Raw genomic sequence first — 16,307 nt, 5'->3', positions numbered from 1 at the left:
CCGTGTGTTAAGCACTCACCGCAGGTTATGGGCTTTTATTGTGAAGCTTGAATAAAAGGAAAGTCGAAAATTGATTCCGGTAAAACCTAATATGTTGGAGGAGGAGAAAAATGTCTACAGGGCAACGGAGCCTCCCTCTGTAAGCACTGATCAGCCTCGGTTACATAAGGGTAATTTGTTCATATAGTCATGCTTTCTTTTAGTGGCAGCCTATTATAGAAGCAATAAAGAGTCTGGGTTAGTTGTAACAACGATGAGCATGTTAGTTGTACCTATTTATTGTTTTGGTTGACACCACTGTGACGGTGGCGCAAGACAATCAAGCACAAACACACTAATAGTCAGAAGGTGCTCATTTGCACATTTTGTTAAATGTTATTATACTATTACACCATCAAAGACTTCTGCTCATGGAGAGACCGTAATTCCGCCCTCTATGTATAATATTAAAGTGTTATTAATTTACGCACGGCTTGCACACACAGTAGCAAGCACATTATCGCTGTACTAAACAAATAAGATGCAGTCAGTACAGAGCAGTAGGCTACACTACAGCTGAGTTCATGTTCCAGTCAAAACTGTGCGCAATATAGTGGCTGATGGTGGAGAAGAGCAGCCATACTGTCGGTCATGCGGTGCGCAGCGTAGTTCGTTATGGAAAGTATGTTAATTTAAGTCTGTTTATCGTTTTAATGTAAATAATAGTAGGTACTAATGACTGTAAAAAATAGGCTGCATTATTAGGGCCCGAGCACGACCGTGCGAGGTCCCTATTGAATCTGCTCGGATTATTTTTTTTTTTTTTTTTTTTTTTTTTTTTTTTTTTTTCTGCAAAGTAGGCCCAAATGACATGGCCTAAACATACTCGAAAACTCACCAAAATTTGCAAACATGTCAGAACCGGTGAAAAATTTCGTATTCTACAAGTTTCGCACATGGGCGTGGCAAAATGACTCGCTAGCGCCACCTTGAAAATTGGAAATGATTAGCCCCTCGTTCACGTTCAACCTACATGTACGAAATTTTCTGGGGACATGTATCGTATCAAGACGCACAAAAAAGCCTCAAGAACCCATAGCCTAAAGTCAACAGGAAGTCGGCCATTTTGAATTTTATGGCCATTTTTGGATGATTTACACACTTCGTACTTTAACGAACTCCTCCTAGGGATTTAGTCGGATCGACGTCAAATTTCTGCTGTGCCTTCTAAAGGCATTGACGATGAAAAGTTGTGCTATTTGCGAGTTTTCGTCAATGGGCGTGTCCGTGGCGTCGATGATTCGCAATGAAACAGGAAGTTGTTGTAACTTCAGTGTACATGCTCACATCTGGACCAAACTGTACATGTAGGATGAGAGTCCCGCCCTGAACACATGTACATGCCGACATTCACCCACAGTCATAGCGCCACCTGCTGGCAACAGAAAGTGACCTTTAACGAAGCAGCCCCCGCCGCACGTTTCACCTACGTGCACGAATTTTCTGTGGTACGTGTATGTCCAGACGCACAAAAAAGTCTCTTGGAGCCATAGCCTAAACCCAACAGGAAGTCGGCCATTTTGAATTTTACGTCAAATTTTGGATGATTTACACACTTCGTACTTTAACGAACTCCTCCTAGGGATTTAGTCCGACCGACCTCAAATTTGTGCTGTGCCTTCTAAAGGCATTGAAGATGAAAAGTTGTGCTATTTGCAAGTTTTCGTCAATGGGCGTGTCCGTGGCGTGGCGTCAAAGATCAGCTCTTCGCCATGACACGGAAGTTGTCGTAACTTCAGTGTACATGCTCACATCTGGACCAAACTGTACATGTAGGATGAGAGTCCCGCCCTGAACACATGTACATGCTGACATTCACAGACAGTCATAGCGCCACCTGCTGGCAACAGGAAGTGACTTTTAACGAAGCAGCCCCCGCCGCACGTTTTACCTACGTGCACGAATTTTCTGTGGTACGTGTATCTTGTCCAGACGCACAAAAAAGCCTCTTGGAGCGATGCCCTAAAATCAACAGGAAGTAGGCCATTTTGAATTTTACGTCAAATTTTGGATGATTTACACACTTCGTACTTTAACGAACTCCTCCTAGGGATTTAGTCCGGCCGACCTCAAATTTGTGCTGTGCCTTCTAAAGGCATTGAAGATGAAAAGTTGTGCTATTTGTAAGTTTTCGTCAATGGGCGTGTCCGTGACGTGGCGTCAAAGATCAGCTCTTCGCCATGACACGGAAGTTGTCGTAACTTCAGTGTACATGCTCACATCTGGACCAAACTGTACATGTAGGATGAGAGTCCCGCCCTGAACACATGTACATGCTGACATTCACCCACAGTCATAGCGCCACCTGCTGGCAACAGGAAGTGACTTTTAACGAAGCAGCCCCCGCCGCACGTTTTACCTACGTGCACGAATTTTCTGTGGTACGTGTATCTTGTCCAGACGCACAAAAAAGCCTCTTGGAGCGATGCCCTAAAATCAACAGGAAGTCGGCCATTTTGAATTTTACGTCAAATTTTGGATGATTTACACACTTCGTACTTTAACGAACTCCTCCTAGGGATTTAGTCCGACCGACCTCAAATTTGTGCTGTGCCTTCTAAAGGCATTGAAGATGAAAAGTTGTGCTATTTGCAAGTTTTCGTCAATGGGCGTGTCCGTGGCGTGGCGTCAAAGATCAGCTCTTCGCCATGACACGGAAGTTGTCGTAACTTCAGTGTACATGCTCACATCTGGACCAAACTGTACATGTAGGATGAGAGTCCCGCCCTGAACACATGTACATGCTGACATTCACAGACAGTCATAGCGCCACCTGCTGGCAACAGGAAGTGACTTTTAACGAAGCAGCCCCCGCCGCACGTTTTACCTACGTGCACAAATTTTCTGTGGTACGTGTATCTTGTCCAGACGCACAAAAAAGCCTCTTGGAGCGATGCCCTAAAATCAACAGGAAGTAGGCCATTTTGAATTTTACGTCAAATTTTGGATGATTTACACACTTCGTACTTTAACGAACTCCTCCTAGGGATTTAGTCCGGCCGACCTCAAATTTGTGCTGTGCCTTCTAAAGGCATTGAAGATGAAAAGTTGTGCTATTTGTAAGTTTTCGTCAATGGGCGTGTCCGTGACGTGGCGTCAAAGATCAGCTCTTCGCCATGACACGGAAGTTGTCGTAACTTCAGTGTACATGCTCACATCTGGACCAAACTGTACATGTAGGATGAGAGTCCCGCCCTGAACACATGTACATGCTGACATTCACCCACAGTCATAGCGCCACCTGCTGGCAACAGGAAGTGACTTTTAACGAAGCAGCCCCCGCCGCACGTTTTACCTACGTGCACGAATTTTCTGTGGTACGTGTATCTTGTCCAGACGCACAAAAAAGCCTCTTGGAGCGATGCCCTAAAATCAACAGGAAGTCGGCCATTTTGAATTTTACGTCAAATTTTGGATGATTTACACACTTCGTACTTTAACGAACTCCTCCTAGGGATTTAGTCCGGCCGACCTCAAATTTGTGCTGTGCCTTCTAAAGGCATTGAAGATGAAAAGTTGTGCTATTTGTAAGTTTTCGTCAATGGGCGTGTCCGTGACGTGGCGTCAAAGATCAGCTCTTCGCCATGACACGGAAGTTGTCGTAACTTCAGTGTACATGCTCACATCTGGACCAAACTGTACATGTAGGATGAGAGTCCCGCCCTGAACACATGTACATGCTGACATTCACCCACAGTCATAGCGCCACCTGCTGGCAACAGGAAGTGACTTTTAACGAAGCAGCCCCCGCCGCACGTTTTACCTACGTGCATGAATTTTCTGTGGTACGTGTATCTTGTCCAGACGCACAAAAAAGTCTCTTGGAGCCATAGCCTAAACCCAACAGGAAGTCGGCCATTTTGAATTTTACGTAAAATTTTGGATGATTTACACACTTCGTACTTTAACGAACTCCTCCTAGGGATTTAGTCCGACCGACCTCAAATTTGTGCTGTGCCTTCTAAAGGCATTGAAGATGAAAAGTTGTGCTATTTGCAAGTTTTCGTCAATGGGCGTGTCCGTGGCGTGGCGTCAAAGATCAACTCTTCGCCATGACACGGAAGTTGTCGTAACTTCAGTGTACATGCTCACATCTGGACCAAACTGTACATGTAGGATTAGAGTCCCGCCCTGAACACATGTACATGCTGACATTCACAGACAGTCATAGCGCCACCTGCTGGCAACAGGAAGTGACTTTTAACGAAGCAGCCCCCGCCGCACGTTTTACCTACGTGCACGAATTTTCTGTGGTACGTGTATCTTGTCCAGACGCACAAAAAAGCCTCTTGGAGCGATGCCCTAAAATCAACAGGAAGTAGGCCATTTTGAATTTTACGTCAAATTTTGGATGATTTACACACTTCGTACTTTAACGAACTCCTCCTAGGGATTTAGTCCGACCGACTTCAAATTTGTGCTGTGCCTTCTAAAGGCATTGAAGATGAAAAGTTGTGCTATTTGCGAGTTTTCGTCAATGGGTGTGTCCGTGGCGTGGCGTCAGAGATCAAGTCTTCGCCATGACACAGGAAGTTGTTGTAACTTCAGTGTACATGCTCACATCTGAACCAAACTTTACGTGCTTGATAACTCTCCCACCCCGTTATGGAGGACCGATCCTGACACAGTCAGAAATAAATACAGAAATAAATAAATGCTCAATAAATAAATAAGCATCCAATTAAATACACAAAAAAATTAAGTAAATAAATAAATGTAGGTAGTAATTAAATTATACAAGGAGACATAAATGTATATATTTTAATTAGTGCCTTTACTTATTCACCTTTGTTATAATTACCTTATTTGTTTATTCAACTTTATTTATTACTAATTTTTTTAATGTATTTATTTATGTGTGTGTTTTAATATTTTTGTCTGTTTTATTCTTCCTTTGTATTTATTTACCTTATTTATTTTCACCCATGGTATTTATTTCTGCCTGTCTTTTTTAAATTTTTGTATGCATTTCTGCCTCATTATGCAAATGAGGAGGGGCTGTGTCTCAAGGGGTCATCTTCTCTGCTATTGGTGGACCAGTCAGACAGGAGAGCTCCTACTCTGCCTGCAGACATCAACGATCTTGCCCCTCACACAGTCAGATGGCTTCCTTCAGTGCGCTGAGGTGTTTAACAACTCTGAAGACAATACTACCAGCAATGTCTTCCTTCTCTTTTCACGTAGACGCTCCGACAGACAGTGCTTTCAGTTTGCTGCATGCATGGACACAGAACTGCGGTATAGGGAGAAGCACACGGTCAGCTGGCTGCAGCTAAATCTGGAGTGCACTCGTATTCAATTCTGTATGGTAAATTCAGTTTTAACGGAGCAGAGCGAGCTGACAGGCAGAGTTAGAGACTCTTTCTGTCTGTTTCTCTCTTTACAAAGACGCATGTTGCAGTCAGAGTCTTCTCTGAAGAGGGCAATGAAGTCTCAGTAGTACCCGATGCGAGCACCACATACAACACAATTTATCAAATTACACAACGGATATACAGTATGAAAATAAGATTGATTGGATTATACTCACAGGAAGTATAAAACCTGTTACATGCGTAACACAGTAATGTCAGGGAAATTACTTTACTTAGATTTAAGTACTGCAGTTGTACATTTGAAATACCTTCCTACCTTTCTGATAGGAAGCCTTCTTGAGGTGGTATAAAACATTTCTTCTTATATTCTGATTTGAGTTGTGGACAACTATGACCACATGAATTAAAAAAATTAAACATTTCACTGCCCAAGTCAGCTATAACACAAGTCTTGTTCATTAGACTACATGCTGTACAGTATTTGTGGACAGATTTTGTCCCAGGATTTATTATGCATTTCTTCTTCTTCGTTGCATGGTTTAGAATAATAAGGTGAGAAATGGGTCTATTCTGAGTTCATCCTGCACTGCAGCAGCTAAAAAAGTCCATTTAATCCCAAAAACGCTTTTCTTTTAGGCAGGCTGGAGCAGAAACACAGTAACGATGAAATGTGTGCTGTTCTCACATTCTTCCTCTGTATGTACACATAAACAACAAGGCAGGGAAATATAAAAGGAATTTATTTTATTGTTTGGGTACATTATTGTTCAGTGTACATGCTCACATCTGAAACAAACTTTACGTGCTTGATAACTCTCCCACCCCGCAGACATCTACACGCCAATACCGATTTATATTCATAGCGGCAAGTGCTATGTAGCTCCACATAGGGGACACAGGAAGTGACATATAGCACCTTCATGCGGCGTCGGAACCGCGTAACAAATTCACAGCCGCACCGGCTGAGCTCCAGAATATGCAACTCGGCCGGTTCACGCGCGGACGCGCTACAAGTGCGAGGGCCCGCCCAACGCTGCTTGCAGCTTTAATTTGTGATTATGGTTGTTGATAAATTAATTGGATAGGCTGAACCCTGCTACTATGATACATGGACAATAATAACATTCATCATCATCAAGTCTTTTCTGTCACTGAGTGTTCTGGCCTATCAAAATTAAAGCTACTGATAAAACATTGAAAAAGCAGCTTGTTTTTGTAGCCTATAAAACTTCATTAAAATACTACTTTAAAGATCAATACCATGTGTAAGTATTAACAGAAACTAACATTTTTTTTATTAATACCAATACATTGATAACATTTGCTACCTTTTTACTACTTGATAATATCTTCAGACATTCAAGTTCCACAGTCTGAGAACACTTCAAGGCTGACAGTATTGTGATGGCAGGTGAGCACTAAATTAGTTTAATTTACACTTTAGTGCCAGATTATTACACAGTATTTCACCTGAGACGGTGCATAAACTCCCCAGTCAGTCGCCCTCTCTATTTTACGGCCCATTTATATTTATGATGGCACAGCTAGATCTTTGTGGCTTGTGTGCCTTTCATTTGTTTACTCTACATGTTATCTACATGTTCAGTTACACATCACGTGACAGAATCTTAACTCCACACCTTTATGTGAGTCACACTAAGCATAACTCTGCTGTAATCCTTGGATGACTGATATTTTTGCTACTACTCATCTTCCAGAAAGCTTGAAACTGACATGGAGCAAGTCTGTGCTGTAGGAGAGTCACCAGAGGAGAAAGCCAGCTGCACAACCAACAGAAAGGAGGGTGAGGAAAATCCTCCAGGAAGCAGGTACTTCAATGTAGTCTAATGCTGCTGTTTATGCATTAACACAGTAATGTTCAAATCCAACAGCACCAATGAGCAGGGCTCTCAAGTCTCACGCATTCACCGTGAGACACGCGCATTTCAGCCAGTTCACACGCTCACACGCCACACCTTGTGTTTCTCACGCTGAGAAGTAAGTTCAGAAACGAAGTTGCTTGAACGCTGCAAGCACGTTCGTTACTAGGATGCGCGTGCACATACGGAGTGAGTGGAAGTTGGGCGCGGTCACTGTAGGTGCCGAATCTTTTAGTGAGAGCAGCTGGTGTTGTGGAGTATCCTGTAGCCAAACTCATGCTAAATTATTACTGATGCAGACAAAAACTCTCCAGTCTCTTACAACCAGAAGCGTTTGGCTTTTTCACCCAGTGGTGAACACTAAGTTATATCCAGATCTTTTAATAAAAGTACTAATAGTCTAGGCCTACCCCGCTTTGAAAAAGTTAAGTAAAAGTACACTCTAAAAAATAAAACATTGGGTCAAAAATATAAAATTAACGTTAAGAGAAAAGTTAACGTTTTCCACTAGAATTTTTAAGTTAAGACTGCTGGCAGAATTACATTAATTCAAACCAATGTTTTTAGTATGGTGAATTACCTTTTAGGCCACAATAAAACGCATTTCTAAGTAACATGAACTTAATAATTGTTAACATGAATGCAAGTATTTAAGTTGATCCAACATAATGTTTTAAGTTAGGTCAAGAAGCTTTTTGGCCACAATAAAACACATTTCTAAGTAATATGAACTTAATAATTGTTAACATGAATGCAAGTATTTAAGTTGATCCAACATAATGTTTTAAGTTAGGTCAAGGAGCTTTTTGGCCACAATAAAACACATTTCTAAGTAATATGAACTTAATAATTGTTAACATGAATGCAAGTATTTAAGTTGATCCAACATAATGTTTTAAGTTAGGTCAAGAAGACTTTTGGCCACAATAAAACACATTTCTAAGTAATATGAACTTAATAATTGTTAAAATGAATGCAAGTATTTAAGTTGATCCAACATAATGTTTTAAGTTAGGTCAAGAAGCTTTTTGGCCACAATAAAACACATTTCTAAGTAATATGAACTTAATAATTGTTAACATGAATGCAAGTATTTAAGTTGATCCAACATAATGTTTTAAGTTAGGTCAAGAAGCTTTTTGGCCACAATAAAACACATTTCTAAGTAATATGAACTTAATAATTGTTAACATGAATGCAAGTATTTAAGTTGATCCAACATAATGTTTTAAGTTAGGTCAAGAAGCTTTTTGGCCACAATAAAACACATTTCTAAGTAATATGAACTTAATAATTGTTAACATGAATGCAAGTATTTAAGTTGATCCAACATAATGTTTTAAGTTAGGTCAAGGAGCTTTTTGGCCACAATAAAACACATTTCTAAGTAATATGAACTTAATAATTGTTAACATGAATGCAAGTATTTAAGTTGATCCAACATAATGTTTTAAGTTAGGTCAAGAAGCTTTTTGGCCACAATAAAACACATTTCTAAGTAATATGAACTTAATAATTGTTAACATGAATGCAAGTATTTAAGTTGATCCAACATAATGTTTTAAGTTAGGTCAAGAAGCCTTTTGGCCACAATAAAACACATTTCTAAGTAATATGAACTTAATAATTGTTAACATGAATGCAAGTATTTAAGTTGATCCAACATAATGTTTTAAGTTAGGTCAAGAAGCTTTTGGCCACAATAAAACACATTTCTAAGTAATATGAACTTAATAATTGTTAACATGAATGCAAGTATTTAAGTTGATCCAACATAATGTTTTAAGTTAGGTCAATAAGCTTTTTGGCCACAATAAAACACATTTCTAAGTAATATGAACTTAATAATTGTTAACATGAATGCAAGTATTTAAGTTGATCCAAAATAATGTTTTAAGTTAGGTGAAGAAGCTTTTTGGCCACAATAAAACACATTTCTAATATGAACTTAATAATTGTTAACATGAATGCAAGTATTTAAGTTGATCCAACATAATGTTTTAAGTTAGGTCAATAAGCTTTTTGGCCACAATAAAACACTTTTCTAAGTAATATGAACTTAATAATTGTTAACATGAATGCAAGTATTTAAGTTGATCCAACATAATGTTTTAAGTTAGGTCAAGAAGCTTTTTGGCCACAATAAAACACATTTCTAAGTAACATGAACTTAATAATTGTTAACATGAATGCTAGTATTTAAGTTGATCCAACATAATGTTTTAAGTTTGGTCAAGAGGCTTTTTGTCCACAATAAAACACATTTCTAAGTAACACGAACTTAATAATTAAGTTGATCTCTGCAAGAGTTAAGTTGTGTGTTGGTGAGGTTTCTTTAGTATTTCTTCTCATCTGAATCATAGTCTAATCATGTCTAGCTACTTGTAGTTTATAAATGTAGCTAGCCTACATGCTAACCCAGAGCGGTGGCTAATGGGTAATCCCATAATAAGTTAGCTTGCCAAGATGTTTTCCCTGGCTGCCTGGCCAGCTATTACTCCGGCATTTAAGCCTACTCAATCAGTGACAGGCTACAGCTACTAGCTAACTTTACCTCGGCACACAGACGGTACTATCAACACTGCTCAAATTTCAGAGTAAGGACAACAAATTGTATTTTACGTTAACAGAACTTAAAATTAAATAAATTTTTGATTAACTGACAAGTCATGATAGTATATTGAATCAATAGGCATAATATGTGTCATCCAAGCTCAATAAAGTAACAATTACAAGTAAAAAGTCTAACAGTATCTTAGAACTTGATATTATTTCACAACAATGTATATATTTAAGTAATGACTAAAGGTCCCCCTGAATTAGTTTTTCAGAGTTATTAGGCTATAAGCAGGAAAATGTCGACGTAGCCTATTAAAAATAAAAGTAGCCTACTCAAAGCAGAAAGAAAAATGTCCCATATGACTGTTATACTATTAGCCTATATATAATATCATTTGATTATTATTCCTCATGCATTAATGTAGTTGGTTGTGGTTGAACTATTTTTTATCAGACTGCTATTAATGATTATTTTCAGTATCAGTCAGCTGATTATTTTCTCCATTAATCGATTGTAATAAATTCTGAAAATAGTGAGAGAGCCCTGCGTGACACTTTGCATGCTTGTTTTGTCAGTCCAAACCTCAAAATTGTAAATTTGTAAAGCTGGAACCATGAAATGTTTTTACATGAAAAATGACTAATTAATTAAAATGATACAAAAACATCACATTTAAACTCTCTAAAAGCCTATTTTTTAAAGTATCTAATTGAAGGGCAAGTTCTACAATACTACAGTAGGCCTATGTGTACGATATACATTGAGCACTGCTGTTCGTCGGCCTCGTTTGGGGCCAAATCTCTTTTTATTTTTGATAGGCTACGTTTGTACCTATTTTTATCATTTCTATTTGTTAGGGTCAATTATAAACTATAGATCTAAATTAACTGTTAGTAAAAACTTGAGAGAATTGGCTGGGGCCGAGGGGCGGCTGCTGCAAATATTTGAGTGGCTCCTCCCCTAACACGCGTTATCTCACTCCAAACATTTAATAAAACTTGAGAGCCCTGCAAATGAGGCTCAGGACAGTCCTGCTGTCTGCAGTGATGTTGCAGAAAACCCATCAGAAGTAGAAGAAAACAGCAAACTGTCGCTGATCTCCTGGAACGTGGATGGGCTTGATGGAGAGGAACAACCTGAGAGAGCGAGAGGCCTCTGCTCTTACCTGACCTTGTAAGTCTGTGCTTCTTCACTCTTACTGCCTGGGTGCTGAGTCTGTGTTTTTTCTCTCAAACTTTTCTCTCTTGCTTCTTCTTCTATGTACCCTTGCAGATAGTTTCAGTTTGATTTCCCCAAATTCTGACATCTTTGTTGTCAAGTCAATTTTAGAGCTCACTATCACAACATTTAAATCTGTACAGCGTATTAATAGTTTTTATTTTCAGACCACTGCAGGACTTAAAAACATGTCTTAAGTCGAACGACTGTACTGCTGAAATACATAATAGTAACAATAAACATAATTTATGTAGCACTTTTCTTAACAAGGTTACAAAGTGCTTTACAGAAAAATCTGCAGAGAAAAACAAAAACAAGGAGACCGTAAAGGGAAGTGTTAAGCATCACCAGCTTAAAATATTCTACAGTTCCTCCTCTCAAACAATGCAAAAGGCGCCCCTCCCTGTTTACTTGGTTAGTTATGCTTAAGTTGTGGATGCCTAAGGGATCGTGGTTGTGTAATATGATCACATTGACAGACAGAATTAAGCCAGGACAGCCTAATATTGCTGTTTGTCAGCACAGACTACTCCAAATAAATCATAAAGGTCTGTCCTAAGGCATTTATTAATCTCTGGAAAACTGTAAAATTCTCCAAAACTACTGTATATCTTTCACCAAATCACAAACATTTAGGCTGTTCTATATTCCCTTTTGATAACTAATGAAATAACTAGCATAATATTTGTTCACTGAGCCTCCCATGAAACAGTTTGGAGCCGCCCTGGAGAAGCCTGCTGCCTCCCACTTTGAAAACCTAAGAGTAAAAATATGAATCTCTGGAAAGGAAATGTTTCTGTTGATGTTTTGAAACATCATGGGGATTTTAAGGTTCAGTCTTGACCTTTGACACAGAAGTTCTGTCTCCTTCTTCAATTTGTCTCCACATAGACACTCCCCTGACGTGGTGTTTCTTCAGGAGCTCATCCCACCGTACAGCCGCTTCATGAAGAAACGTCTGGCGGACAACTACACCTTCATTGAAGGTACATACGAAACCTTTCTGGGAGAGATTTTGCTCTGGGTCTTTACTCGTCAAACGTTGTTGATTCAACACCATGTGCCGTCCAGTGGTCAGGCACCTAATACACGTCACCAGGGGTTCCAAATTCAAGCAAATTATTACTCGAAATGTACATATAGGAAGTCCTATCATCAACAAAAACATGCTCAACTGTTCCACATGTCCAAACCAACGTTATCATGTACAGTTTGTACTCTAGTACTATTATTACTTTAGTCAAACTATGGAAGCAGGAGCAGAACAGTTGGGTCTGGGGGAAATTGGGCAGTCATGACTTAGTTGTTCATTTCCTGATCAATAACTGTTCTTTTTCAACTCCAGGTAACTCATTAAACTTGTATTGTGAAGGATTGAGAAGCTCTTTACCGCATTAATCAGCTTTTCCCACATACCTAAGAGTTCTTTTAGGCAGTTAAGTGGATAGAAAACAACTCTCTTCTTCGCTTTCATTGTGAGCGTGACTGGTTGTAGCCAAGTTGTCGCTCCCATGTGTATTTTTACTGATGGACCCAAAACACAGAGAACAGTTTGTGGTTCAGTCCAGTGCAACAGCCATCTCAAACAGTATACATATTCACTTTTATTCCTCTGTTCACTCATGCTGATCAGGTGGTAAGGAGGGTTACTTCATCGGGATGATGCTGAAGAAGTCTCGAATCACACTGCTGGACAGTGAGATAGTCGACTATCCAACCACCCGGATGATGAGGAACTTGCTTGTCGCTCAGGTTTGTGCACACCCATGAGCTACAAGTCACCTGTTCCTGGTGCAGAGACGTAAAAAAGGTCTCTCCTTCAAAATCAGGTGCTGTTCAAAGGCCAGAAGCTTTGTCTGATGACGTCCCACTTAGAGAGCTGTAAGCCCAATGCGGCAGAGCGGATGAGACAGCTGCGACTGGTGATGAAGAGGATGACAGAGGCGCCTGATGATGTCACTGTCCTGTTTGGAGGAGACGCCAACCTGAGGGATTCTGAGGTTTGCCTCTTTAATTTGAAAAAATAAGTTTGAAAGAATAAGACCTCTGCTGCTCCTCAACTCTTCTGCAGGCTCCAGGCTCCGAGCGAAGGTTGTAGTCAGAGAGATACTCGGTTTTAAAATAGTTTTTAGCCAAAACCAGAACACAGGAGTCAATCTGCTCTAACTTTATCATGTTCAACTAGCTAGCTTGTTACAGGCGTTACCTCAGAGATGAAGGAGCATATCGTTAACTTACTATAGCAGTTTGTGGGGTTATAAATTACATTTTAAAAAAGCAAACATGTTTCCAGCTGTATTAAGATAAAACAGATCAGGGCACAGTAGTGGCCTGCGGGTTTAGGTGACCTGCCAGAGACCTTTGTTGCATGTCATTCCTCATCCCCCCCTCCCTCGTATCTTGGCATTTTTTCCACTCAGCTGTTAAAGAAAGCCGCAAAAGAAGATAATAACACTTAAAAACATTGTTTAAATATTAATCCATAGCCCACCTTTTTATTCATACCTGCTAGGTGGCCAGAGTTGGCCTTCCTGACTGCGTCTGTGATGTGTGGGAGCAGCTGGGAAAGCCGGAGAATTGCCGCTACACATGGGACACCACAATCAACACCAACAGAGAAATTCAGTTCAAGTGTCAGTTACGCTTCGACCGGCTTTACCTGCGCCGGGCTTCCAAAGATGGGGTCCCGCAGCTGGAACCCGACAGCATGACCTTGATAGGGCTGGAGAAGCTGAAGTGTGGCTGCTTCACCAGCGATCACTGGGGGATCCTCTGTACATTCTCTGCTGAGTAGAAATACACAAAACAAGGTTAAAGCCTTTCTGTGTACGTTATAATTCTCGTTACATTTATTACAATTATTCATTTATCTGACGCTTTTATCCACAGCGACTTACAATTGCTATATGTCGTAGGTCACAAACCTCTGGAGCAACTAGGGGTTAAGTGTCTTGCTCAGGGACACAACGGTGAAGGCGTCAGAGTGGGGAATTGAAATGTGCAATCTCTGTCGCTACAGTGAAAGCGTTCTCCTGGATTCATCCGAGATTAGTTTGTAATTTTTGCGTCATGATCTGATACCTCGATATAAAGAGAAGCTCTAACCTGTGTGCTCACGCTGTTTGTCCAATCATTTTACTGCTATTAAAAATATTATTAAAAACATGAAAAAATATTATTTGTTGTTTAATTCTTGTGGTATTCATTTTGCATCGATATACATTGAGTTGTAGTGCATTTTATTTATGGACTGACTGAAATATATTAGGACATTGTTAAATTGTCTTATTACAGTCACTACTATGTCATGACTGACAGTAACTAAAACTTGTCGTCGCAGTTTATAGCAGTTTTTGGAATAGATGTAACACTATGACTGTATAATTAAAACTATTTGAAAGAAATAAGCTGCCATGTTACATTTTTCAAAAAAGAAAGAAATAAAGGAGAGAAAAAAATATATATATGAAAATAAGAAATTCTGATGGAATTATAGCAAGTAATTTTTGGGAAAGATAAACAATATTAAGTTATTCACTTAATGATTGTACGGAGCGTTTGTTTTCACTAGTTGGGATTTCACACAATTTGCACCTTTAGCCACCCAAGTACAAAAACTGAAAGCATAAAATGCTTCATCATTATCTGAAAAAATAATAAAAGTAATTTAATTTAAGGTTAATGAAACTAAAAATATGGGAAGCTCTCAAAAGTGGCCTTTAGCCTCAGAGGAAGTGCCTCAGAGGAGGAGATGCCTCCTGCAGCCTGGACAGGTAATTATATCAGGAACAGAATAAGATAAATTGGATATGTTCAGATTAGATTTGGCAAATTTTTCAAGGGTGCAACGGACACACTCTGCTGCTAATCCCACAAAAACATGTTCCTTAAAAATGTGGCTCCAATTAAAAGGGACATAAACAAGCTTTCCAATGGTTTAAGATTTATTGCTAAGCACAGTGTTCAAAACTCATACAGACTGTTCATTAAGAAACATAAATAAAATGTTTTCCTGCGCAAAATGTGTGTCACTTTACTTAAAACAAACAATTACATGTTATAAGTTCTTATAATTAGTTCATATATTATTATTTCCACCTGTAATAAATTATACAGGGATGGGCATTTTAACAATTTACTTAAACAAAGACATGTTAACATTAAACATTACTATAAGATATTATTCCATTTTATATCACTAATTCTAAATTGTGACTAAAGTGTATTTATAACGAGGCAGAGTCGATGGTTTTATGGAACATGGTCGTGGATTCTTGGCGCACACTGTGGTATAAACTGGTATTACTATTAAAAAATTAAATCAAAAAGTCATAATGACTTTGAAGTTTGCAATAGAGCCTAATGCATGTTTTTAAGTGATTATAACAATTGTTATAAAGGTCTTATGGAAGCATTATATTGTGTTATAAATAAATGCATAATTCATTATAGCGATGAGCTTCAAAGAAAGTGTTACCAAACTTATCAGTGGTTTGTGCTGTGGCTCAGGAGGTCTGAGTTTGTAGTACAAGTGTCTTTGGGCAGGACACTGAACCCCAAGTTGCTCCTGATGGCTGTTCCATAGTTATTTTCATCAATTACAAAACCCTTGTTACCATAGCCTGCAACTGAAATGATGTAGCTAACCTGACTAAATATGATACAGCTCTACATAGACATTACAGTACCATTCCACAATTTCAAGTGTTTTCTGACTTTTACCCACCTTAACCAAAAACATTAAAGGATGAGTTGGTTGGCCCTCAGTGATGACTGCCAACTCAAGAAGAAGTAACTATGGTGTCTTGCCTTAATTGTGATGTGTTACCACAACGCAATAATATAAAAAGAGCAATAAAACCTTTAATGTATGTATATGTGGTGAGGTTAATCACCTGATAGGCAGAGGAGGCATTATACATATTTCATTTCTTCAAAATCTATGTTTTGTCCGCCCCTCTTTCCTAATGTAAAGTTTTATTTCGCATTGCCTTCCTGGCTCTGGCTATTTCGGAGCTGGCTCATATAGGAGGCGGTTTACTAAGTGACCAGTCAATCACTCACAGTTCACATCAGTCGCGGACAAAATGTATAGAAATGTTCAACACAAAAAAGAAGTTGCTTGAGGCCGGTGCAGCTTCTTCTTTTGTGCTACTGTTACTTCTAGCTGAAGGCAGCAGTGATGACAGGGACGTGCACAGGGGGGTTGCTCTGGTTGCCCGGGCAACTGCCCGTTTGCCTTTCCTGACTCAAGTTGCCCTTCCGACTCGCCCTTCCGAGAAAAAAAAATAAAAT

At 39.3% G+C, this 16,307-nt stretch overlaps 1 protein-coding gene across 6 annotated transcripts; it reads left to right on the top strand.

The window, feature by feature from the left end:
- The first annotated feature begins 53 nt into the window (after positions 1-53).
- On the top strand, positions 54-14,190 carry LOC119900191 (tyrosyl-DNA phosphodiesterase 2-like). 6 transcript variants are annotated; one of them, XM_038714953.1, is made up of 7 exons: positions 54-139; positions 7,073-7,183; positions 10,839-10,967; positions 11,904-11,998; positions 12,646-12,764; positions 12,842-13,012; positions 13,525-14,190. In XM_038714953.1, the coding sequence occupies exons 1-7, from the start codon at positions 111-113 to the stop codon at positions 13,804-13,806; spliced, it is 936 nt and encodes a 311-aa protein (XP_038570881.1). In that variant the 5' UTR covers positions 54-110; the 3' UTR covers positions 13,807-14,190. The 6 variants fall into 6 exon arrangements, with proteins under 6 accessions (XP_038570881.1, XP_038570910.1, XP_038570894.1 ...); XM_038714966.1 differs by having other exon boundaries at positions 64-170; XM_038714958.1 differs by lacking the exon at positions 54-139 and adding an exon at positions 5,114-5,164.
- The last annotated feature ends 2,117 nt before the right edge of the window (positions 14,191-16,307 follow it).

This window comes from Micropterus salmoides, unplaced genomic scaffold, assembly GCF_014851395.1.
Source record: "Micropterus salmoides isolate LMB-PRFRI ecotype aquatic unplaced genomic scaffold, ASM1485139v1 Ms_hic_scaffold_1, whole genome shotgun sequence".
Classification (NCBI taxonomy): Eukaryota; Metazoa; Chordata; class Actinopteri; order Centrarchiformes; family Centrarchidae; genus Micropterus; species Micropterus salmoides.
Note: the sequence above shows the minus strand (reverse complement) of the source record. Positions and strands in the feature narration are given on the sequence as shown.

What these genes read in the sequence shown, in the direction of transcription:
- LOC119900191 (XM_038714953.1), top strand. Translation starts at nt 111, where the DNA reads ATGTCTACAGGGCAACGGAGCCTCCCTCT. An exon ending in GAAAATCCTCCAGGAAGCAG is followed by an intron (nt 7,184 to 10,838) that starts GTACTTCAATGT and finishes TGCTGTCTGCAG; the next exon opens with TGATGTTGCAGAAAACCCAT. An exon ending in CAACTACACCTTCATTGAAG is followed by an intron (nt 11,999 to 12,645) that starts GTACATACGAAA and finishes CATGCTGATCAG; the next exon opens with GTGGTAAGGAGGGTTACTTC.